This window comes from Indicator indicator, chromosome 4 (assembly GCF_027791375.1).
Source record: "Indicator indicator isolate 239-I01 chromosome 4, UM_Iind_1.1, whole genome shotgun sequence".
NCBI classification, from domain to species: domain Eukaryota; kingdom Metazoa; phylum Chordata; class Aves; order Piciformes; family Indicatoridae; genus Indicator; species Indicator indicator.
This window is the reverse complement of record NC_072013.1, coordinates 11,943,716-11,968,330: the sequence shown is the minus strand read 5'-3', so window position 1 is coordinate 11,968,330 and position 24,615 is coordinate 11,943,716. Positions and strand designations below refer to the sequence as shown.

General features: G+C 43.9%; 3 protein-coding genes across 3 annotated transcripts in view; 2 read left to right on the top strand and 1 right to left on the bottom strand.

The window, feature by feature from the left end:
- The first annotated feature begins 191 nt into the window (after window positions 1-191).
- On the top strand, window positions 192-7,210 carry KBTBD4 (kelch repeat and BTB domain containing 4). The gene is made up of 4 exons (XM_054400574.1): window positions 192-225; window positions 2,625-3,245; window positions 5,715-5,821; window positions 6,350-7,210. Exons 1-4 carry the CDS (start codon window positions 207-209, stop codon window positions 7,208-7,210), a joined length of 1,608 nt encoding a protein of 535 aa, XP_054256549.1. The 5' UTR covers window positions 192-206.
- A 978-nt stretch (window positions 7,211-8,188) lies between these two features.
- Window positions 8,189-10,717, bottom strand: PTPMT1 (protein tyrosine phosphatase mitochondrial 1). The gene is made up of 4 exons (XM_054400538.1): window positions 10,547-10,717; window positions 10,369-10,449; window positions 9,672-9,863; window positions 8,189-8,417 (listed from the first exon to the last, which is right to left on the bottom strand). The coding sequence occupies exons 1-4, from the start codon at window positions 10,715-10,717 to the stop codon at window positions 8,277-8,279; spliced, it is 585 nt and encodes a 194-aa protein (XP_054256513.1). The 3' UTR covers window positions 8,189-8,276.
- Window positions 10,718-11,002: 285 nt separating this feature from the next.
- CELF1 (CUGBP Elav-like family member 1) overlaps window positions 11,003-24,615 on the top strand; it is a 46,997-nt gene continuing 33,384 nt past the window's right edge. The window contains exon 1 of the mRNA XM_054400127.1: window positions 11,003-11,042. The gene's annotated coding sequence lies outside the window, so the exon portion shown is untranslated. The remainder of the gene's footprint in view (window positions 11,043-24,615) is intronic.

The window sequence follows — 24,615 nt, the reverse complement described above, 5'->3', positions numbered from 1 at the left end:
CGCCGGGTTCCGGGCGGGCAAGGGCATGGACCGGAAGCGGAAGTCACCGCCGCCACGCTTCCTTCGGGGAACGGAAGGGCGCCTGAGCCTTCCCGGGGACGCTTCCGGGTTGGCGGCCGGAAGCGGCGAGAGCCTGGCGCAGGGTGAGGGGCGCGGAACAGCTGCTGGGGCACACGGGGCGGCGGCGGGAGGCTCCGGGCGGCGGCATGAAGGGAGGCGGCGCAGGTGGGTGCCGAGGGGCTGTGCTGGGCCAGGGTAGCCCTGGTGTCCCGGGTTCAGCCAGGACAAACTCTGCCGTCAGCCCGGGCGCGGGGGCGGCGAGCTCTGTGGTGCTGCGAAGGGCAGGAGGGGGTCCTTCAGAGCCCTGAGCTGCTGCAGCAGCCGTAGGGGGCGAGGCCCCTTTCTGGCGGGTTTCGCGGCGTTTGCGTGGCCCTGACAGCGGTTTGTGGTTTACCCATAACGGGCTTTTTGCGGCTTCTCTCCACCCCCGGAGAGGTAAGGCGCTAGCGGTTGTGCCAGTGGGTTCCTTGGTGCTGTCCCCCTGCAGGAACGGGGAAGGAAGCAGCTGTGCGTTAGGCGTCCTCCCTTATAGCCTGGCGTGGTTTGGTAAGGCAGACTGTGCGTGGGGTGTAAGACTTTGCGTGATGGGACACTTACAGTCGTTCTTTGTAGCGGAAATGCCATGAGCATAAAGTTAAGCGTTGTGTGTGATGTCAGATTTGCGTTAGTCTTTAGCTACTCTTGGCACTTCTTGTGTGGACTTCATGTATCTATTTATCCATTCATCTCCTGGTGCTCTGCTTGGACTCCTCAGCCTTTTGGGCTGCAGTTCCTGAGCACTGTGAAGTGCTGAAGTGGAACCTGATTTGCAGGATAGGCTTGTACGTAGTAATGTGTTCTGTGCCAGTTGTAGTTCCTCAGTCTCTTGTAGACTGATGTACAGATGCTTCTCAGATCACAGCTAGTATGAAATCACAGAAAGGGTATAATTAAGGCAGACTGTCATGAGGAATGGGACAGACTTGTCCAGCCAGTTAGGGGTGTAGATACTATTTCCTGTGAACTGAATTTGAGCAGAGAACTTAGGAGCCCTCTTGTCTCAAGCAGAGCTGTAAAGAAAATTCATGTCTGACTAAAGGGTGGAAGAGTAACTGTGAATTTCCTGGAGAAAAGCACTGTCTTTGGGAAACACTGTACTGGAAATCACTTTTACTATTAACTGAAGAAAATTGTGTTATCAGTCACTGTGGCTGATAAGGTTAAAGTGAATGCAGGCAAGCATTTATTTGCTCCTGGTGCTGTCAAGAGCCATTTTAAAAAAGAGCTCTGGTTCAGAAGCTTTTTCGACCCACAAACTGCTTGGAGCTGTGCAAACAACTTCTGATACCAACTAAAAGGTAGTTGATTGCTCCTTGCTACTGGGGACACACAGACTAACAGCATCTGATGGGTTATTTGGCATGCTGAAGGTGTCTGGCACATTAACAAGCACAGTATAATCATCAGTTATGTCATTTGATTAGCCTGGAGGGCTGGTGGTTAGGTCTGGCAGACTTCTCATGCATTGTATTGGTAAAAACAAGTTCACCTTGCTTGATAGCACTGTACAGATTCATCATGTTGGGTTCAGATGATAATTAACTCCTCCTGATGATACAAACTGCTGCCTGTGCTTTTAGCATGGCACTGTAATCCTTTTTCCATCTAGCCCAATGTTGTAGTTTAACCCTGGCTGGCAACTAAGCACCAGTGGGATGGGGAGGAGAATCGATGAAAAAGAACAAACAAAATTCATGGGCTGAGATAAGAACAGCTTAGTAACTGAAAATAGTAATAATAATTATCATAATAATAGTGATTATCATGAATATAGGAAAAAGAGAGAGAGAAAGCCTAAGAAAGCATAAGTGATTCACAATGCAATTGCTCATCCCCACAGTGATCAATGCTCCCGCAGCAATCCACCCAACTTGGCCAACTCTCTCCAGTTTATATATTGGCCATTATGTCCTATGGTATGGAATATCCCTTGGGTCAGATGTCCTGGCCATGCCCTCTCTCAGCTTCTTCTGCACCTCCTTGCTGATAGAACACACGAAACCGAAACTGCTAACTTGGGATAAGCACTGCTTAGCCATAAGTAAACATCAGTGCATTATCAACGTTATTCTCACACAAAATCCAACAAGGCACTGAAACAGCTGCTAGAATGAAAATGAACTCTGTCTCAGCTGAAATCAGGACACCCAGCTGTGGTGCTGCCACATTCGTTTGCCTTTGTAAGCCTCCTCGGGCAGTTGCTGGACTTTCCACTCGAATGAATGTTACTGCACTGCTTTGTGTCAGTGGAATGAGTGGTGAAAACATATGCTCATCTCCCAGTTCTGCTGGGATGTGATGCTTGCTGTACTGGAAGTCTGGTATATATTATAATTTTAATTATGCCAATTTCTCATTAGTTGTTTGAGATTCTGACACTCAAGCATAAGTTTCTGGCTGCGCTATTTATGTTCAGTCTAAAATATGCTGGCCTCTCACCAGTGTGTTCGATTTTCCCCTGTACCCTGCAGTAATGCATCATTGGTTAGTGGAGAGAAAGCCATGTAATTACTGTGATTTTACAGATTCCTGGAGGTCTGACCTGTGCAGCACCATGGACTCATCAGAAGAAACTGGAGGCTCCTCTGCAGAAGAGAACTACTTTGTGAACTATACTTTCACCGACCGCTCCCACTCAGGCCGTGTGGCCCAGGGCATTATGAAACTGTGCTTGGAGGATGAGCTCTTTGCTGATGTTACAATCTCAGTAGAAGGCAAAGAATTCCAGCTGCACCGCTTGGTCCTCTCAGCTCAGAGCTGCTTTTTCCGGTCTATGTTCACTTCCAATCTAAAGGAGGCCCACAACCGGGTGATTGAGCTGCAGGATGTGAGTGAGAGTGTCTTTCAACTCCTTGTGGACTACATTTACCACGGGACTGTAAAGCTGAGGGCAGAGGAGTTGCAGGAAACTTATGAAGTGGCAGACATGTACCAGCTGACTGCCCTGTTTGAAGAGTGCTCCCGTTTTCTGGCCCGTACGGTGCAGGTTAGGAACTGTCTGCAGGTCATGTGGTTGGCAGATCAGCACAGTGACATGGAGCTCTACGCAGCTGCCAAACACTGTGCAAAGTCACATTTGTCTCAACTGCAAGACACAGAGGAGTTCCTACATCTGCCTCTCCGCCTACTGACAGACATCCTTACAGGTAAGGAGCTCTGGAGACTAGTCAGGATGTGGATGTGGAAAAGAGACTTCCAGGGATTGAACTAAATAGGTGGAAAGATCCTAGCTTTCATAATCACTGTCTATTCAGAGGCTAAGATAAGCAGAGCAAAGCATTCTGGATAACTTAATCAGAAATAAATCCATTAATTGTTACTGGTCATCAAACATCTAAGCTGTAGAAAAGGGACACAAAGTATGCTGCTAATTCCCAGCCGTTTGTCAGTCAACAGTTCAGAAGTATTAGCATTTTTTTCAAACATTAAGTTAGTAGATTTCAACCATTTGTTGTATTCTTGTTTGCATTTAATGGAAGAAGCCTTACCAGAAATGAACACCTTATGAAAGTCTCTTTTTGTCCTTTAGTTCGTAATCATTTAACGTAATAATGCAGCAGCTCAGCCTGTGTAAGAAGGCTTGAGCCCAAGCTGTATTTTTAGACTACTTTAGTGTTATTAACAATGGTATATAATTGCTAGGATTATTTAGGCTAGGCGCTTAGATGACTGACCTGGAGGCACATCTTGGGTAATTACCCTACTTGTAAAGGTAATAACCTCCTGCAGTAATGGATGCCATGACTCACTGCTGTGATGGATGTGTCAACACATCAGCAGCTTGGTCCAGCTGCCACCAGTCCTTAAAGATCCTCTGTGGCCATGGCAGATGCAGCCAGCACTTGCTGGTTTCTCCATGATGCAGCTGTCACAGCTCCATTTTGTGCATTGATGTGTCATTGCTGGGAGAAGCAAGAATGAAGCAGCAGCTCCTGTGTTCAAATATGCTGGGCTTGGTTGCAGAGAGACTCCCCCTTTCTTGATTTAATTAATGATTGTGTCATTAGTACTTGTTAGTAAATAACTATACTTTGTGTCATGTGCTTTACATGCTGCTACGAAAATAAACCTGCCATGATGGGCTTCTTTGGAACCCTAGCAAATCTGTCTGTAAGACTTACAATAGCCCTTACAGTTCACGTTACACATCTGAGAGTCTTTGCAGATACTTCAGTGTGTTATCTCTAGTGCATCTAAAGAAACTGATCAAAATACATAAAAAACCTGTTTAAGATAGGTACTGGTAGCTCAAAAATTATACATTTTTTAAACTAAGTTCTGAGTTCATTAAAAATACTAAATAGAGCCACAGAGATCAATCCACCTTAACTTCTTAGGGATTACATGTAGTAGGCGTAGTTTTAGGACTATGGTCTTTAGTGTTTATAGTCCTAAATTAAAATAATTGATCGATAAAACATTTTTCCCATGCATCATCAATTTCCATATATATAGAATTACATTACTCAATATTCATGTCAAAACTGGTAACTAAATGGATTAAAATCTGAAATAAATTCCCACTGCTGATAGAGAAAATAATTTTCTTTTGCAATTCCTGCATCTTTTTCTAGTTACTGGAGAATTAAATAGAGGAAGCGATTAGTGTCAAGGATTAAAATTAGTTTAATGAAATAGTAATTTATTAAGCTTACCTTTTGTTGCCCTCTAGGACCCATTTGAAAAGCAGAGTTCTTGCATTTAACCACTACCTGTGCTGGATAGCCTATGGAAATCCCTTTTAATAATAAACATGAGTTGAAATACTTGCTTTTGTTCCACGATTTTTCTCCTCCCTTCTAGTACAGAGAGAAGTGTTGGAATTTGTCTGATGCCCTCAGCATCACTGAATTCAGGGTTTGTCATGAGAGCAGAGTACAAAATCAGAGTGCCTTCATAGGGAAGCCTCTCGATGAATACAGCCATAATCACTGACTTTGAGACTGGAAGTAAGTATCTAAATTCTGCTAGGTAATGTACCAATGGCAATGATGCAATAGTTTGTGGCATCACCAAAACTTTCAATTATGTCTTAAACTAAACTGTGAAGCAGTCTGTTGAGTGTTTTCTGCTGTCACACTGCTAAAGAAAGCTATAGTACCTCACTGGGGATTTCCAAATGTTAAGAGGATAGCAGCAACACCAGATGTTATTTCTTGAGTGTGAGCTATCTGACAGTATTCAGGGAAGGAAAATTCTGCAGATAGGTGTCTAGGCCAGCCAGAATGAAAGGCAGCTGCTGAGATTCTTAAATAAGAGAATTGTTGTTTTGCCTAAATGCTTAAATAGGAAAATACTCTTCTTCATCACAAACCAAGCAGGTTCTCTTTCCTGCCCTTTTTCTCTTGGACATGGTTCTTTTGTTGAAATTTGTCCAAAGTGCTCAAGATCTGGCAGCTCTGTCCTCTGCTCTTTGTCCATGCTAACTTCATGTAGATGTCTGGCTGGCAGTGCTGATCCTGCCTGCCAAAATCTGTAAACCTTTCTGTCTTCTTTTCCTCTCTAGAAAGGGTTTGTGATGGGAGTGGGGGAAGGGAGTCACAAGAAAGGGATGTTCCCAAGTAGGTACATCTTTGTCCAGTTACCATAAATGCCTTTCTATCCCCAAACCACAGATGGCGTCCCATGCTCTCAGAATCCAGCAGTTGCCATAGAAACCTGGATCAACTTCAACAAGGAGGAGCGAGTGGGCTTTTCAGAGACGCTGCGGTCGAGCCTGAAGGTATCAAAAGACCTTCTGTACTGGGGTTGGTGTAGCACTTGCTGGTTTCACACTTCCCAGAGCAGGGTATTCTGCTCACAGGTGTGACTTGGAAGTCACAAAACACAAATGCCATTTCAGTTCATGGTGCTGGTGTGAGGAATATTTTTATTCTCATAAATAGCAACCCCATGGACAGCTTTTTTTAACCTGAGGCTGCTTGCACCAGCGATGGGAGGAATGCCTCAAATAGCTTATTTCACCAGATGCTCAGTTACCAAGGGACAACTCAGAAATCTAAGTTTGGCTTTCCCCTTAAAATAACTTTTCTCCACTGATGATGTAACCAGCCCTTATCTAAACCACAGGCACATGGGTTCCAGTGAATCTGTTGCTATATCAGATATGAGTGGTGTCTTGAAAAGCCTTGAGGCTCTCGGTAAACAGGTCAAACACCTCGAGCCCTGAAATGAAAAACTTGGTCTTAGGCACTGCTGATGTTTGTGTAAACAGGTCCAGTTCTGCTGACACACTCCTCCTTTCTCTTAGGTGGTTGGAGAAAATGTTCACATCTACCTGATTGGAAAAGAGTCATCACGTACCCATTCACTCGCTGTCTCCCTGCATTGTGCTGATGATGACTCCATAAGTGTGAGCGGCCAGAACAGCCTGTGCCACCAGATCACCGCAGCCTGCAAGCACGGTAGTGACCTGTATGTCGTTGGTGGCTCTATTCCACGACGCATGTGGAAGTGCAACAATGCAACTATAGACTGGGAATGGTGTGCCCCTCTGCCCCGGGACCGGCTCCAGCACACCCTTGTGTCTGTGCCAAGCAAGGATGCAATATATTCGCTGGGGGGGAAAACTCTGCAGGACACACTCTCTAATGCTGTCATCTATTACAGAGTACGAGACAATGTCTGGACAGAGACCAGCCAGTTGGAAGTGGCAGTGTCTGGAGCTGCAGGTGTAAACCTTAATGGTGTCATTTACCTACTGGGTGGGGAGGAAAATGACTTGGATTTCTTCACCAAGCCCTCCCGGCTAATTCAGTGCTATGACACCAACACGGAGAAGTGCCATGTGAAGCCGTACGTGCTGCCTTTTGCGGGGCGCATGCATGCTGCTGTGCACAAGGATGTGGTGTTCATCGTGGCTGAGGGGGACTCGCTGCTGTGCTACAATCCCCTGCTGGATAGCTTCACCCGCCTGTGCCTGCCAGATGCCTGGAGCTCAGTGCCCTCCCTCTGGAAAATTGCTAGCTGCAATGGCAGCATCTACGTCTTTCGTGACCGCTACAAAAAGGGTGATGCAAACACTTTTAAACTTAACCCCGCCACCTCTGTTGTAACAGTCACAAGTGGCATCAAAGTGCTGCTCACTAATCTGCAGTTTGTCCTGGCCTAAGGCGAAAAACAGGCCCAGCGATACACAGAGCAGCAAGGGGTGCCTCTGCACTGCACTGCAGAACACCATCTCCCTCAGCACCAGTTGTGATTATTACAAGCTCAGAATGTCGAGTAAAGACCCTCTCCTCAGTTCCTGTGCAGAGGACATGTGGGCTTTCTGGCCATGGGCCACTTCTTTTACATAGCACTATTAAAGTTGAACTGCTACATCTTAGATTACAGATGGACTAAATGCTATTACTTTCATCCCCTGATGATAGGCTACTTGAGTTTGAGGCCCAAACTGCAGCAAATAACTCTTTCAGCCTGAAAACAATCCACCAGTTACAAATCCTATGGCATATGGACAATGTCCTCCTTGGCCCAGACTGCTAGTTTTAACTGCCTGGGAGGCTGTGTGTTGCTCTCACATCAGTCGCAAATTTAGATGTGCACTTTGTCCTCCAGGGAAATCCCCATTTGAACATTCCCATGTCCCTGCTGCAGAAGGAGGGACTGCCAGAAATACTTGCAGCAGACAGATTCCAGAGCTGAACCCAAGACCTCTAGTAGGTTGTATTATTCATCACTTCTAGAGGGGAGGTAACAAACTGAGCACTTGCTCCTTGTTCTGCCATCACCTACCATAAAGAAGGAGATCGTTTTTATGAGCATTGGCTTCCTTTACTACACAGGGAATCCCCACCTGTAATCATAACCTAATGTTGGTGAAAGATGCAATTAAGACCACTTTCTCCTACTCCTCTCTCTGTTGGCACTGTAATTCTTTGGGTAAGAATCTGAATAAAGTCTCTGCTGAGACAAAGTTTTCTTTTCCTTTGCTGAAAATATTACAGAACTTCCTGTGGGTAGCAGTTCAGTTCAGTACTGACTGTATGGGAGAGAAGAACCACAGGGCTGCAAGAGATCCAAGAAAGGTTTAATGAAACAGCCCAACTTCCAATTTACTGTATTTTATATAAAAACACCTTTATTGACGGTTAAAAAGTACAACGCTTAAGCCTTCATTAGATCACTAAAACATGGCGTTTTTAAAGCAGCCAGGACAGAGATTTTGACAGTTCTTACTGACACGGTGCCGTTGTCCCAGCGATCACATTCCTGTGAAATGTCTCCAGGACCTGAACTTGCTTGTGCCGAATGAGGATGTGGGGACGGATCTTGCCAATAGCCTCTATTGCTTCCTGAGGGCTCCAGCGGTGCAGCTGAAAGGGCAGAAACCTCTCAGGTGAAAATCCATTCTATCCCTGCACTAGTTAATGAAGCCTTCCTGGAGGCTACAGGCCACACCAGAATTGCTATAGAACTTGCTGCTTTGCCCCATCTCTTTACTTCATGTTCCCTTTGGAGGGGCCTGAATGTCAATGCAAGTTCATGAAGGAGTCCCTCACTTGAAGAGGGATGGTTGCTGCCTGGCATCTCCATTCTGTCTCACTCATGCTTCCAACATGTGGAGAGTTTCCTGTTCTAGTCCCACCAGACCAGTGCACAAGTGTGGCTTGCCTTTTTCAGTTGTTTTTAAAATGTTACTAGTACTTCCATCACATTTTAGCATTTGGTGAAGCAAATCTTCTCTTCAGCGCTAAGGGTAAATTTTCCAGGGAGGACTTAATAACACCATTGGAGTAATCTACATGTGTGGTTTTGTTCTTAGCACTGTTTTACCCATCTGGGTCTATAGAGGAACGTGAAACACCAAAATCAAGTCTTCTGATCCTGAACGGTATTTATTGGGAAGCTTAGAAAGGCTGGCCATCACAGTTAGCCAAGGAGAAAATCTGAACAACAAAAAAACCCCAATGTTTATCTGGTCAATGAACCTACCCTCACAAGTGTCTTGTTATTCCCATCTCAATCTGTTCCTCCATTGGGTGACTTAATACCGGCAGAATTATTTAAAACCAGTTGAGAAGTTTCTATATTAATGGGCCTAGAAACTGAGCAGCTTCCTGAAGACTGATTGATGTGCCAGAACCAGATATAAATACTACCAGATCATGTGTTTCTACACTTTGTTGCAACAACAGCTTCTCTTTCCCAATGCCTGTGCTTATAAGAGAGCTGGAAGAGGGAGACCGTAGGGGTCAATGAGAAAACTATTTATAATGTCAGCTATGTGGCAACTTCACTTGTCTTGACAGTATCATAAGTGCAGATGAACAAGGTGTGCAAAAGCTACGTTACATCAGAAAAAGCTTAGACAGCAGTTTAACAAACAGTAAGTTTCACTTGTTTGTTACCCTGTATTTGCCACACTCTATGAACCAGTAATGCCAGTCTGGGGTCTAGCTACCTACCGCTCTTACATCAGCTCTCCAGTCCAAACTCCATAAAATCATGGAATATCAACACACCTCGTAACATGCTCAGGCCTCTCGAACTAAAGCAAACTGTAAAGGTTGGCTGCATTCACCCAGCCTGTATGAAAAGAAACCCTGTTGGGCACAGAACCCTCTCACCTGAATTAAATAGGCTGCCACCATGGTGGCACTGCGGGACCGCCCTGCCTTGCAGTGCACATAGACACTGTTACCACGGGCACGGTGTTGCAGTATGAATTCAACACCCTTGTGAAGGTTTTCTAATGTGGGAACTCCAGTTAGATCCACGGTGCTGAGACGCAGCTGCTCCACTCCCATTGCCTGCCATTCCTGAAACAGACATAGCAGATTCCATCAGTTAACTCAGAGATTTTCTTTCTGAAAGAAAACCCCAAACCTGTTGAGGCAGTTAAGAAGTCCAGTGGGGTTGTAAGCTGAGTTTGAATGTCAATCCTCGAAATCAGGCATATTAATACTTTAGTGCTGGCTATCAGAAGTTAAAGAGAACTGAAAAGATGAGACGCTTCAGCTAAAGGAAAAGGAGGGGAACTGGAACTCATCAAATGCAAGAGACGTTCTTCTATTTGTACAGTGGTGTGTAGGGAGGGTAATGCTCCCTTCCTGCCACTGCAGCTCTAGCATCTCACTCCCATCCTTACGGTTTGCTGGTCTGTCAAATGGTTTTAAAGTCGCCTTAGGAACAAGAAAACGCGTCTTTGCTCTCAGAGGACTTGGGGCATGGCTGCCTGGATGGCGGCAGGAGATGGCTAAAGGTTCACCCACAACGCGATAGAGAAGAGCCTTCCTAGGGGTGCCGGCCTGCTCCCGGGCTTACCTGGACGGAGCAGCACAGGAACCGGGTCTCGTACTCCTCGTTGAGAGTGACCACGGCGCGCACATTCTGCTCCACCACCAGCTGCGGGCACGGACACGGGCACCGTCAAGCACCACCGGCCGTCCCGACACGGGCCCAACCCGGCCCGGCCCTGCCCTGCCCACCGCGCCCGGCTTACCCCGCGGCAGCGTCCCCTCAGCGGCAGCGCGCCCAGCAGCACGGTGCCGTCGATGCGGTGGAACCAGGGCCGTTGGGAACCGGGCAGCTGCGCCCGTACTGCCGTGTACAACAGCGTCGGGTAAAAGAGCAGCCGCGCCGCCCCAGCGCCTAGTATCTCCGCCACCCCCATCGCCGGCCGTGCCGCGCCAGGAGGGGCGGGCGAACGCCGCGGACGAGCGCACTCAGCGTAAGCAGACGGGGGAGGCTCTCCAGAAGGCTGGTGGCAGGAGCGGGGGACGCGGATGGGCTCATTGTCGCCGTTGTCAGGGGCTGGAGCTGCGCCTTGCTCTCCGTGGTGCTGTCGGGCCCGGCACGGCGGGGCCTGTCGTGGAGGGCGCGCCCTCAACCCCTCCGCCCGGGCCTGCCGTGGTCTCTCCCGGAAGTGCCGCCATCTTGCAGAGCCGGCCCGAGGCGGCGTAGGGAGCTGAGCGGGTGCGGGTGGATCCCGGGGGCAGGTGAGGGCGGCGGCCGCCAGGAGGAGCTCGGGCCGGGCAGGGACGGGACGGCACGGCACGGCGCCGAGTCGAGCCGAGCCGAGCCCGTGGGGAGTGCGATCCGCCTCGCGCAGGTAACGGCTCTTCTCGCCCTGTTCCCCTGGGTTCCCGCCGTGAGGCCACCCATGCCGGCTGCGGCGGCAGCCTCTGCGGCGAGCACCTCTCCCGCCGCGGTGCGGAGAGGTTGGGCCTGCGGAGGAGCCGCCGCGCCACTGCTCTCTGCGCGCTGCCTCGGGGCGGTGTCCGCCCCGCCGAGAGCCCCCTGCGGGGCCCGAAACTGGAGGCCACCGTTTGTGCTATCTGCCCCGAGAGCTGACAGCGCCTCGGGCGCGGCCGGGCCGCAGGGTGGGGGCGCTGCGGGTGCAAGCGTAGCTCGGGGTTGTGTCGCCGTTGGGACGTGAGGGGCTGCGGCGGGCCTGAGGCGACCCTGGGCGGGAAGCGGGTCCTCCGGGCTGCGGCCGCCGTCGGCTTGCTGGGCTGGGCGGTGAGACATTGCGGGGCGCCCTGGGAGTTAACCGAGGAACCCGGGAGCCGGTACGTGTCGGTGGGGTGCGGTAGCGATCTGTCGTATGGGGTGGTGAAGCGTTCACTGGTGTAGAAGAGCTGAAGGTGAGCCGGGTGTACGGCAATCACAAGGCGGGGTAGCGGGAGTTAGCACGCTGTGAGGATCCGCAGTCTCAAGTGTGATAAGGCGTGACGGGAACTGCTGAAATGATGTAGGGAAGTATAAAAACTAGGAGGAACTGAACGTAGAATGAGTAATAAATACCTAAAGAAGCACTAAAGGTTGATAAGCGCTATTTATTGAGTAGGAAGTAGCAGCGTTATAGTAAAGCATGGAACTTTCGCTACTTTAAATTCCCGAGGAACCGTGGCCCAGACGTTTTCGGCTCTTAAGGCACAGGCATTCTCTTCTGCCAGAAGTTGTTGGGGAGCACTTTTCTCATGGCGCAGTTTCTTGTATGTACTGCTTGCCTGTGGTCGTTGGGCACATTTCACTGGGAGTTCACTTGAATTAGAACAGTGTTTGGTGAAAATTGCTTCTGGTGTACAAGAGCTTGCACTTACCGAGTATCTAGAAATTTGTTGTTGTTTCCTTTTTTTTTTTTTTTTTGGTGTGAGTGTCCTAGTCTTACTCTTTGTACTGGTGATCACAGTCATTGCTAAATTATCTACTGGTGCCTTTTGCTGTTTTCTCTTTTGCTTTTCTAGAGATTAGTTCAGCAGATAGGCAATGTCAAGTCAGTGCAGTAAAATCTATCCATAGTAAACTAATGACGTTTTTTTTTCTTTCCCATAGATATGTTTTTGGGAGCTCTACACAATGTAAAATAACGTACTTCCTAGGGTTATGTGTGGATCCAGGTCTTGCCAAGCCATAGTTTTGTTGGAAATGCAACTGCCGTGGTAGATGTTTAAAAATACTGCTTACGTCTTCATACTGAGATAGGAAATGTTAAGGTGGGTGCAGCCTGCATCCTGAAACTTAATATCTTCAGTTGTGTTCCTGCTGATGAAGAGTCCTCAGGGCAGGAGCACAATTCTCATATATGCTCAGGAATATGGGTACAGATGTATGTACCTATAAAATCTCTAAATACGGATTTTAAAACACAACAATGTGAAGGATTTTTGTTGCCTGTGTTTTAGGTTTTTTTTTGTGGTTTTGTTGGATATTTTTGAAGGTACTTACTGTTCTCTTTCATCCTGAGCTTACTGTCAAAATTATTGCTGATATTCTGAGAAGGTCTATGCTGTTTCATTGAGTATGTTCACACTTTCTGAATCATCAGTCTTGAATGGCTCTGCTTCTCCTTTCGCTGTCAAAGCTTCTAGTGTTACATTAGACAAAAAAATCAGTCCCAGATCCTACCTCTTTAGTTATGTGCTTGCCCTTACGTATCTTTCTTTTTTGTGTGAAACAAAATAGTAAGTGTAGGCTTAGGAAATGGTGTTCCCATGCAAAAGAAAGCAGGAGCACAGTGTGTGGAAAAGTAGATGGTGAAAAAGTGACTGTCATAAAACCACTAACATTAAAACACTATTTAGATGTTAGGTAGTTTTGTTTTGAAGGTATATGGATGACAATAATGACAAGAATTTACCCATCTTTATTTAATCTGCTAGAGGAAGGACTTGTGAAGACATACTACCTGACCCTGCTTCTCTAAAGAGAGTGTGCCTATACTGTAGATATTCAATATTATCTCATGAATCTATAATTTTCAGGTAACCTTTACATCAATTGAAAAATCATTTGATTGAACAAATTATGATTCTTGGACACAGGAAAATATTTACAATATCACGTAACTCTTACTTTGAAATTACTGCAGATCTATATATTTAAGTAAAATACTACTTACAATCCATCCTCTAACTGAACTTAGTAATAAGCTTTGTTAGAAGCATGTTGTTCCATAACTAGTTCTTGTATCTCTGAAATGTATTTGTTGATTATCAGTTACCATGTTTCTTCATTTAATCTTTTTACCTTCTGCTGCAAATCTCTTCAGAGGGTCTGGTCTAATTTCTTCTTTAGTGCTTTTTTCTTTTTAGGTTAGGTGGGAAGTGGTACAAATACTCCTTGGTTTTGAGTTTTCCTGATGATTAGTGTCTAACACTAGTGTCTCAGAAGAACACACTGTTCTGACTGTTGAAATGGAGCCTGTTGTTCAGCACAGTGTCCATCAGTCAGTCCACTTCTCAAGCCGTAATGTGAGTTTTGCCACTGAAACAGCAACAATAGACCAGCAGGCTTAGATTTATATTTCTGCACTCTTATTTTTCAGTATTGCCATGAATGTCTTAAATGTTTTATTTCAGTCTAGGCATGTTCAGTATTACTTCTTATTCTTTAGTTTACTGTTCCCCAAGACTATGTGCCTTGCTAACTGCCTTCAGGCAGGTAAGTATCATTTTAATCCATTTATCAGTTATTTGCCAGAGGAAGAAAAAAATAACACACCAGAAAACAGTGTAAATCAAAGCGGAGCAAAATGCTTCAGTTCTCTAGGCCCTGTCATAGGTGTTTCTCCCAAAGTATGACAATGCTGTCTTGAGTTGTGATCCTGTCATGAGATTTCTTGAGGTGAGAGAGATTATCTTGATTGTAAAACAGTAACCAGTCATTATATTGCCCTTCTTCCTGTCATTAGAGATGCCTGTTCTATTTAAAAAAAACATACGAGATGCCACCTTTTCTGCTGTTGCTGTCTACACTTATTTTAGATTGCTCTGCCAAGACACTTTGTGTTTGGGGCATAAGAGCTTTTGCTCCTCTTTTCAAGAGGAGATTTCCCACACGTCAGATGAACACCTTCTTGGGCACACCTAATTCAAGATTCAAGGACCTAAACTGAAAATAGATATTAGGGCAAAGCAGAAAATTTCCATAGAGCAAGGGAAGAAACATAAACTGCCTTAAAGCTTCAGTGCAAATTAGTCCCAAAACGCTTTATTGTGGGGATGCATAGCTCACAAGTCTGAACCGTGGTAGACAGTGGGCTTGTTTGTCCAGCAGCAATATAGCTTGGCAGATCCATTGTCTCAGGTGATGGAAGTCTTCTTTCTGACATTGAGTTGCATAAAGCTTCCAGCCATCTTAGCTCTCTGCTTTAAAAAAAAAGGCACTGTTGCCAGCTGAATTCAGGATGAACAGTGCTGTGAGCAGCCAGACAGCTCCACAGAAATCTTCAGTGGTTTACAGCTCCTTGCAAAGAATTTCAGTTTAGGTGATAGTTTGTGGCACAGCTCTGTGTTTGTGAAAGCTTGTGCTGTCTCCTCTGTGCCATGTATGCATATCTCCTCTCTATCTTCGGTATTCTCACTGTGTCATGGTCTATTTTCTGTTTTGTTTTTGGAAAAGATATGCTGGTTTACTGGCTGCTCTATCAGCAGTACTGTTGGCAAACTGACAAACTGCAAGTTTTGGTAACGACTCTACTGATCTAGCATAGGTTTGTAACTGACTTAAAAGCTTGGCTTGTGGTGGTAAAGTTCCAGGTAGACTAAGATTTTATATATATTTGGCTTAAAACCATCTCTCTCTGGCATTTTCACATTGGTTTAACTAAACTACTTGTAAATATAACTGGGAATAACTGGTTTAGGTGTTGATGAGTTCATGTAAATGAGCAGGCACTTTGGGCTCTTTGTCCTTTTCAGCAGCACACCTCAAGGACATCTTGAATGAGCATGTGGATAAGAGGATGAGTGCTTGTTGAGTATCCATTGTCTCACTGGTATGATATCTGGCAGGCTTTACTTTTGACTTTTATTTTTTTAATGGCAGCATGCTGTGTGTTCTCTCAGAACTGAATTTTCTCCGTACTCTGGTGGAGTTTCGTGATGAAATCTTACGTTGCTTTTATTTGAAATTAATTTGAGTTTTCTCAGGACTTTTGTTTTTTTTTCAGATCCATCCAAATTGTTCTGGTAGCTTTCAATTCTACCTGCAGTCTGTTTCATACTGCACTTTTCACAAAAATCGTGTAGCTTTACCCACTAGATTTTAGATTTTTGTGTGTCAAAGTAAAATTATTCTTCTTCAAGCATCTTACTATTTAGAATTCAGTTGTTTTCACTGAATCTGTGAATAGTTTGTACTATTTTTGCCTCAAACTGTGTGGTTCAAAAGACATTCCAGCATCTGCACACTATCCACTAGTCCTTCAGAATCTGTTGGAAAGGGAAAATTGACATCTGCCTTGTTCAAAGCAGAGGAGTTGCTTATTTATGATGTCTGTAATTCAAGTGAAATGCTTAGCAGACAATGTCCAAGTCCACAAACCCAAATGGTGATGGCATCTTCCTTAATTTATTATAACTTACTGTATGTAGAAATACGCAAGATGGGCACCAGGCATCTCAATGTCTCTGCAGAATCTCATAAGATGGAACTTTGATAAACGGTCCTTCAGAAGATAATGGAATACCTGACTTTAAGGAAGAGAATATATTTTGATTGTCGCATCTGGCTCTTGCATTTCCTGTAGGCACAGCACAGTGTAAAAGTAGTTTTTTTCTCGCTTGTAGTCTTAGATTCCTAAGCAGAGCACCATCTCAAAAGCTTTTTGCCAATTTACCTGAGCCTCCTTCTTATTTGCCTTCCAAAAATTAATGTTTTCCATTTAAATTTCTAAATCAAAAGCCATATACCTTGATGACAGGTCATCTTAGAGAAGAATTCTATTTCTTCTGGGTTTCTTGGTCTTGCCCATCATTGTGTTAGGAATGTATGACATCTAGCACAGTTTATGAGCAAAAGTGTGAAGATTCCTTGCATGGTCATAGGTGACATTAGATGTGATGAAAATTATGAATATGCAAATTCTTTGGGGAAAGAAAGGGGTTTATGTTTACTTCTCTAAAGCACTTTTGACTGCTCAGAAAGCCATGATCATTTCTTGGTGACTTAAGGAAAAGACACATGAGAGTATTCTGATATTATGGAGTAAAGCCACCAGTATGACAGTTTGGACTGTGTTTAGTGCCAGAATGTGATCACTATCAGAGACTGGCTGTAGGTGGTACTGTCTGTATTTCACAGTGTGGAAGCTGCTATGACATTGCTTCTCTGATGGAGAATTTGCTTTAAAATTTTGTTGTATTTAAAAGTATTGCAAATTTAATTCAAGACTAAGTTTAATAGGCATTTCATAACTTCCTCCAGGGGAGCATGACCAGGACACACATTTTTCATCCTTTTTTTGTGAGAAGAATAATTCAGAATATGCTTAGACATACAGCTAATTCTGAGTATGCTGGTGTCTTCCTAAATCTGCAAGAATCTGTGGAAAATACTGAGATTGCTGATTTAAATACCAGGACTTCTGTATCTACTTGCAAGTCACGTTAACAGAACTACCTGACTAGTGCACTTCCTCAAGTTCTGAATTGGTTATGTCATTTCTGTTAGAGCTGAGAGTTGCAACTTCCACCTATTTGTATGAAACCTTTTGTGGCAATTTCTGAAAGACAGTTTTTTATCACCAGATACATGTGGGATACACCAAGTGTAAGAAGTAGGCAGCAGCATAGGGTACTAAGTCCTTCCTGTGAAAAATTTCGCTTTTGTATATGAATAAAACTGATTTTGAGTTTGCAAACTGTCATTTCTGTGTAGTAAAAAAATCAGCAACTATGGCACTTCTTTTTTCTTCTGAATACCTAGGGATTTGGACTTTCAGTTAGGCAAATTTTGCTCTCTTCATGCCAGAACATGGAAAGGAAATGCAAGAGGAGGGAATGCTGCATAGAAGTGGCTTGTATTTTTTCTGTTTTAAGAGAAAGTATAGAAAAAGGTTTAGTTTGTGTTTAAGACCTGGCAAAAAAAGACTGATATGGCAGGTCACCATAGTAGTTTGTAGCAACCAATGGGAAAGAGTGTGCTTACTGGTATAGGAAAACACTTAAAAAGGGAGAATGATTTAAAAAGATTGCTGTAATTCAATTTGGTGGGTGTTGGGGGAAGGTTAAACCAAGAGCTTAGTATGTGGATGTGTGCATCCAAAAGCAGCAGAGAGGGCCTGGTCGGTTCAGTAGTTCTGGAAGTGCTGGTGGATGTGAGGATTCCCTGGAGGGGAAGTTTGTCTGATGTCCGAGCTGCTATCCAGATTCTGTTGTACAAAGTGTGCTGGGAATTTCTACATTATTAAGGTGAACTCAAGCAAAATGGACCTGGAACTCGTTTCAGAACAATAACTACTTTAAGTGTATGCACTTCAATTCTTTCCCCCCCCTGAACAGAGTGCAGCAAGTGTGATCCTGTGCAAAGGAACTTGCCTTAGCAGTGGAAAGATTCAGAGACCATGTATGGGTAAAGCAATTCGTCTGGTTCAGCTCCCTGCTCCTCCCTCTCCAGAGCTGAGCTGAATCTCTTCTGCTGAAGCGGTTGTTCCACTTTTTGCTTTCTATATTTGTACAGCAGCAGCAGGCCAGCTAGCTAGGCAGTGGGGCCAGCCTGGTGTGCCCTCAGCATTTGTTGAGTAGAATTGAGAGCCAGGGCTTACAGTCTCTGTTGTTGTGTCCATCTGTCTGTCTCTGCATCTCAGGGGAGGACTGGAGTGCCAAAGTGAAAGGTGATCTGTTTGTGTCTTTTTTTTTTTCCCCCCCTTTTTGTGTGAAATGTAGTTTCTCAAAGGTGGGAGTGCAGGGATCCAGAATGGAGGAGTACAGGCAGTTGTCTTACAGGATAGTATGTAGTGAGTGGCAGTGGCATCAGAAAAACAGTTCAACCTCTGAAAGACCTGCTGGCTTCTGGCATGAGAATTTCAATGTCCCTGCTTTGGGCAGTGATTAGCCAGAGCTTGTGCCTTTCCATAAAAAGGTCTGTTATCACTGTCTGCCGTAAAGATTAATGAAAGCTAGATCCTGTCTTGGAAGAACTGAATGCTGTCTTTACTAGTTATGGGCAAATGGGATTAATAAGGAGCTAGTCCCTGGCCAGCCTTGTTTTGAATAAGGAGCTGGTGCTGAAGGATGGAGTTGTAGCAATTACCTTGTTGGGAAGAGATGGAAGCTTGTAGCTAGGACTTTTCTGGCTGTGTGTTTGCATAAACTTTGTCTTAAGGCCCTTCACACACTTGGATGACTCTGTTAGCTGTTGATGCTGGAGTAAACTCTTGTTAGGATGTTCTTTGGCAGAAAGATGCTCAAAATAGTGGCAGCAACTGGATCCACCATTAATGCTGGCAATACAGTTTTGAGAGGGAGAAAGAGGGAAGGAAATAGGTTATAGGATATATTTCCTGCCTTCTAAAGGATGCTGTCTGTTTACAAAGCCTGCTGCTTTTGTAATATTTATGGCCTTTTGTTTCTGGAATTTGAGTGAAGACTGCTTTGTTTTGCTTGTGCAGCAGAAGGCAGCATCTTGCCAAAGTCATTCTTGAGGACCATGGTCCATAAACTCAGCCTGAATTATTTTTCTTTCCTACCACAGTGTATTTCCTCCTGAGAAGATTATCGCAAATTTGGAAGAAGCAGATTTTACAGGCAAATTGACTGCCCAGCTGTCAGAATTGCACTGTCTGTGGACGAGGAACTGCGATTGATGTGTGTCAGAGGGTCATCTCATTCTAGAACTCAAGCAGTACTGTTGTGTGGATGTTTTCTGATCAGTCTTTGTTTAACGTTGTCACACTCCAGAAGCTGTTCCACCGTCTTCTGGAAAACTTAGGGAGTTCATTGTGAATATGCAGCCTCTGAGATATCAAGGTTGTTGTCTGAAGTGTGCAGATATGTTTCCCAATTCCAGGATCCTCTTAAGGCCCTCTGCCTTTTGTTCTTCCCACTTTTCCACTTGCCAACTACCCAGCTGACATTCTTTATACTGGCCAGGGCAAAGTGACAAAATCACAATCTAAACAGTCTCTGAGTTTACAATACCAAGTAACTGCAAATTTCAGTACTGTTGGGTGCTAGTGATGAGGATTGTACAATTCCTCTAAATCATTTTCTGGTAGCACATTTAATCTTTGCTTGTAGTCTTGCAGCAAGAAAGGCTCTGGAAGTGCACTGTTTTGTATTTAAAAAATACCATTTGTCCCTTCTGTGAAAGATGTCATGCTAAATGAGTAGAACACTGAAGAGGTATATGTTCACCGAGGGCATTGAGTAGATGAAAGACTAAACCAGGCTGTAGAATGGCACTCAGCTATTTAAATCTTCCATTTTGTAGGAGTCTTCCTAAAGGCAGCAAGTAAGAAAGTGACATTGTTCAGAGCTGAGTTAAGTTGTCGTGTTTCTTGTAAGGCAGATGCTTTGAGCTGCATATATAGTAAATGTCTTGCACCTATTGCGCAGCAGTGCAAAAAAGGTAAACTTAGTGCTCTGCCTGTTTCTAGGGGTTCAGGTGATTAATGCAGTAAAATACAATGCTTGAGATGCATAAGGACAGGAAGGCGTATATGCCATGTATAGTGTGCGTTTAAGGGAAACTACCCAGTAATCCATTCTGGATTGACTGGGTTCTTACTCCATTTGCAGAAAAGGTTTTATCAAGATTGGAGACAAATGAGAAATTAACTTTTATCTGACATCCTGAAATTCCACATGAAGGGGTAATACTTTGTTTTCTTACCTTATTGCTTTTGCTCTTTACAAAAATATTGGTTTGTTGGTTTTTTGGGCGTTCTTTTTATGATATCTTAGCCATGCAGTTGAATAACCAAAGTTAGCTTAAGGGTGGGCTTGTGGGAAGATAATGGTAATTTTGAATGCTACTGTTAATTTGAAGTGAGTCAGCTTTTTATCAGCAGTTATAAGTTTATTACAGGTATTAAACTCCAGGAAAAACAAGTGAAAAGTGGAAGCTGTAAAAGCTTTAGTGAAGGATAGTGAAGCTTTAGTGAAGGATAGATGTATCACTTGAGGCAGTTGAAAAGAATTAATCAGTAGATAATTATGTGAAGTTTGGCACCTAACTCTGATGTAGTTCCATGAGTAATTTGAATGAGCATATGCCAGTGTTGCTCTGAAAGAGGCTTGTTCCATCCTTACTGTGTTTTCCTTTTGTTTTGTGCTGCCACGAACACCTGTCTGGTTGTGTGGTGAACTCAGTCAGGCAATGTGTGCTGGGTTAGAAATGTTATTTTCCTGTGGTTGGTGAGCTAGATCATACCTGGGTCTTTTCCTTTCTCAGACTGTGAGGAGGTAGGGATGGATAGCTGGTGAGGAAACAGTTGTGCTGTATTCTTGTGTCAAGACCATCACCTTAAACTGAATCTACAGTAGGAATATCGTGGTCTATTTCTCTGTATTTCTACCCCATTTGTATCTAATCTTTATGGAGAGCTTATATCCAGCCATCTCTAGTACTATAACCCCCCCAAAAAAGTGAAGAATTGCTTGCTTGTGCTACCTGCTTTGGCACATACCACTTGGTTTTAGGTAAGTAGGCAGTAAGCGTTGTTATCACCTACTTTTAAATGAACACAATGTTTGATACAGGCTGTGTCTGATGCTGCTGTACAGAGAAGCCTGCTGTTCCTTAGGCAAGAAACTGGTGAACTTTCCTGGTGTGAGGACAGAGAAAATAGTGTGCCACATGGATCGTTGTTGCTTGTGAGGTTTTGATTCAGGAGGTATGAGGTGCCTTCAGAATCTAAATGTGAGATATAGAAACCCTGAGAATCCAGCAAGACATACCAGAAGGTTTCACCTCTATCTTGAGCCCTCATACAGCCAAAACTGTATTTATAGCACTTGTTTTTGTCATGAAGTCTCTGGAGTCTCCTCCTCTAGCAGAGGAAACCAGCTGATGTCAGGCTGTGCCTTCCAGGAAAAATGAATGGAAAGAATTGATGGAGAAGTGAAGAATGTCTTGAAATATGTGCATGAAACTACAAGCAAGCACTGAGTCTCTCCAGTTCTTGGCAAAGTGCATTGATACCCATGATCCTTCCCACCCCTTTCTTCCACCACCCAGCTAAAGCCTGAGATCAAGTGACAGATCTAGCCTTGTGTTGCAGGAAGGGTTTCTGAGCCTGGGGAAGAGAGAGGAGTAGGCACTGCTGTGCTGGCACAGGAGGCTGCAAGCATTAATCACCACAGGTGAGCAGCCTGGAGTGGGTGTTTCAGGGTCACAAAATGGGCCATAATATAGTTTGTGGAGTAAAAGGCTACAAATGTCAGTAGGAAAGTAATTCTATTGCTCATGTTCAAATGTTTGTACCTAAGAGTGAAAATTAGGCTTCTTCAGACAGGGAAAAGTTCATCTTAAGTGTGAATCATGTTCAGGCAAAAATAATGCTCCAAAGGTGCTGCATGTGTTTAGGCATTGATGTGTTTGCAGTAGGGACTAGATTGTAAATAAATGCAGTTTTGGTTGTCGGTTTCTGTTTTGTTTTGGTTTTCCCTGTAATAAATCCAGGAGTTTGTATTCTTCAGATAGTTTATAAAGATAGTGAGGAGGGGGATAGATACTGCACAAAGAAACAAGTATGCACAAATGATGCTGCAAACAATGACAAATTAGATACCTTCAGAGAGCTTCACTGCTTTGCAGTGAAATGGTTAGATTTTAGTTCATTTGGGGTTTTGAATAAAAGTGAGAACATACCTGTGCTAAAGTTCCCAAAGCAATGCCAGTGTTTGCCTCTGATGAAGTAGTACAAAGTATTTTTTAGTTTCAGCTCTACACACCCACTTTTGAATCTCTTGAAGTGTTAGTGAAAATTTTGCTGTTGAAAATAATTATAATCAATATTCATTTCTTAAAATAGGGCATTGACTCAGTGTTTTTTTTCAGATATGAATGAGTGTAATTTGAGACTTGTATCTCTTTACTTCTGCAGAGGTTTGACCCTGTGCCTATTAGAGAAAGACAAAATGAAAAAGAAACCAATGAAGAAAATCCAAATAAAACCAAAACAAACCCACAAAAAATCCCAAGATCAAACGAACAAAAAATCAAATTGAGCATATTTTTACTGTCCAGTTTGCAGATGTGCCCATGACAGATTCTGCATGGTAGAGTTCATGGCAAGTGTTTGTCTAACGTAAGCCAAGTGAAAGATATGTACAACCTGATGTAAAGCAGTCTTTTGTAGCTGTGCTTCTTTGACATAAAATAAAAACTGTTTATACTTAAACATTTTTCAAATACAGACTTTCAAGACTGCTCTGAATTTTGTTTCCAGCTTGATTCTGATCTTCCAACCTTGGGACACCAACATTATTTTCCTTCTGAAGCTGGGAGTAAATGCAGGAAATAGATGCACTGTATCCTCTTTTGTGGGGGGACCTGCAATATGTCTGTCTTCTCTGTTTGGATTTTGTGCATTCAAAAGAGAGAAATGTGTAAGTATATTGGTAGCAAAGACTTTTTCTAACACAGAGCTATGCAGACTGTGTCTAAACACTGCACGGGGGTGATTTTTTTAGTTTTGCCTTAATGATAGGTGAGTGAAAATGTCACTATTGGAATCTTGTGGCTGAGATGGGTGAAGCTGTTAAAGTTCAACTAGTATTGTTGCTTCTAGAAGTAGACTTAGTGGTTAAACTGCGAATATAGCTTCTCCTTGCTACATCTCATTCTCTTACCCGAGAGAAGACATAGAACTTAGTGCTGCCTTTGTTAGGTCTTCCTGTGGCACATACAGCATCCGTAAAGCAAAACGTGAATGTGTTTTCTGAGTATTTTGGATCCTCATTCAAAAAGTAAATAGGGTGTTTTGGTGTGTACCTGCTTGTATTTGCAGGTCTTGAGATACTTACAGAGTCCCTTAGTAGAACAGCTTAAAAGGATATAGCAAGCCTAAATCTTGGTGAGATTCTTTGGCTTTTATTAGCTGGCAAGTATTTTGTGGAAAGTTTGTTTTCTTTTTTTTTTTTTTTTTAATGTGAAGTTGGGTACTAGCTTTTCAGCTGAGATGCATCTGTAACAATGTGAAAATACTCTCTGATTTGTATTAATTATTTTGTCATGAGTCCTCAAAACACCTTTTCACAAAGAAAACAAATGAGATAATAGTGCTGTACAAATGCAAACTCTTGGGACAACAAAGTGACTTGTCCAATACTGTTCAGTCCCGCAGTTAGTAATGGAACTCATATTCTGAGCCCAGGCCTCATGTTTTCGATGGTAGGCCACAGGATTGTTTTTGCATTCTTGGGGTGTGTATCTTGACACTTTTATTATGGGTTGTAAGACTAATGATCGATCTTGGGAATGTTTAAGCTGTAATTGCTGACTGGGAACGGAACAGACATTGCAGATGTGGTCTGCATCCAAGGTCTTAAGTATTTTGTGATGTTCTGGTTACAGTAACTTGAAGCACATAATTTAAATTGTTTGTTTATTTATTTATTTAATCTGCAGTGCTCCCAAAATGTGCACCTCTTTTCTTCATCCTAATTTTCCTATTACATACTAAGTTGAACAAAATTGCATTCTGATAGTCAAATATACTATTGTGAGTAATTCACCTGGTCTGCTTACTAACTGTGGCTTGTCTGCTCAGCTGTGTTGACATCACTGCTGGCAGCACTGAGGAGAACAGCTTTTGACTGCTCTGCAGAGATGAAGTGAGCAGTTGCAGGGACCATGAGCCTCTTGCTTTAAGCAGGTGGTTTCTGGTGCTGAGAGGTTTGGGTGGTGTAAAGGTTGCAGTGGCAGAAGGGCATTTCTTAAGTAAGAAAGTGGCTGCTTCCTTGGTGAGAGTTTGGCTCTAGGGTAGTTTGTTTTCACTGTCTCTATTGTCTTGGTGTCTCATAAAGAACATTTCCTAGACAGTGACACCCTTTCTGCAGATTGTGGCCTGATCTCTCCAGTATATGAAACTTTGGTTTCTATGGGCTTCTATATTCATCCTCTGACTTACCTAGCACCCTTGCTTCTTCATTCTGTGGTGCACTGCTATCTTCCTCCTGCCCTTCCTCCAGGGAAATAACTATTTTTATATTTCTGAGTTTTTGTTATTGACCATGTTAGTACTTAAGTACATCATTCTGCAGTGAGTTCAGGCAGAATGTAGGCTTGTATGAGAGGCTGTTGGTGCCAGGATGTATCTGAGGTTAGTGATGTGATCTG

Coding starts and splice junctions, on each gene's coding strand:
- KBTBD4 (XM_054400574.1), top strand. Junction 3,246..5,714: donor ACTGACAGACATCCTTACAG/GTAAGGAGCTCT, acceptor CCCAAACCACAG/ATGGCGTCCCATGCTCTCAG. Junction 5,822..6,349: donor CGCTGCGGTCGAGCCTGAAG/GTATCAAAAGAC, acceptor CCTTTCTCTTAG/GTGGTTGGAGAAAATGTTCA.
- PTPMT1 (XM_054400538.1), bottom strand. CDS start 10,717: ATGGGGGTGGCGGAGATACTAGGCGCTGGGGCGGCGCGGCTGCTCTTT. Junction 10,450..10,546: donor TGAGGGGACGCTGCCGCGGG/GTAAGCCGGGCG, acceptor CCGTGCCCGCAG/CTGGTGGTGGAGCAGAATGT. Junction 8,418..9,671: donor TGGCAGCCTATTTAATTCAG/GTGAGAGGGTTC, acceptor CTGCCCTTTCAG/CTGCACCGCTGGAGCCCTCA.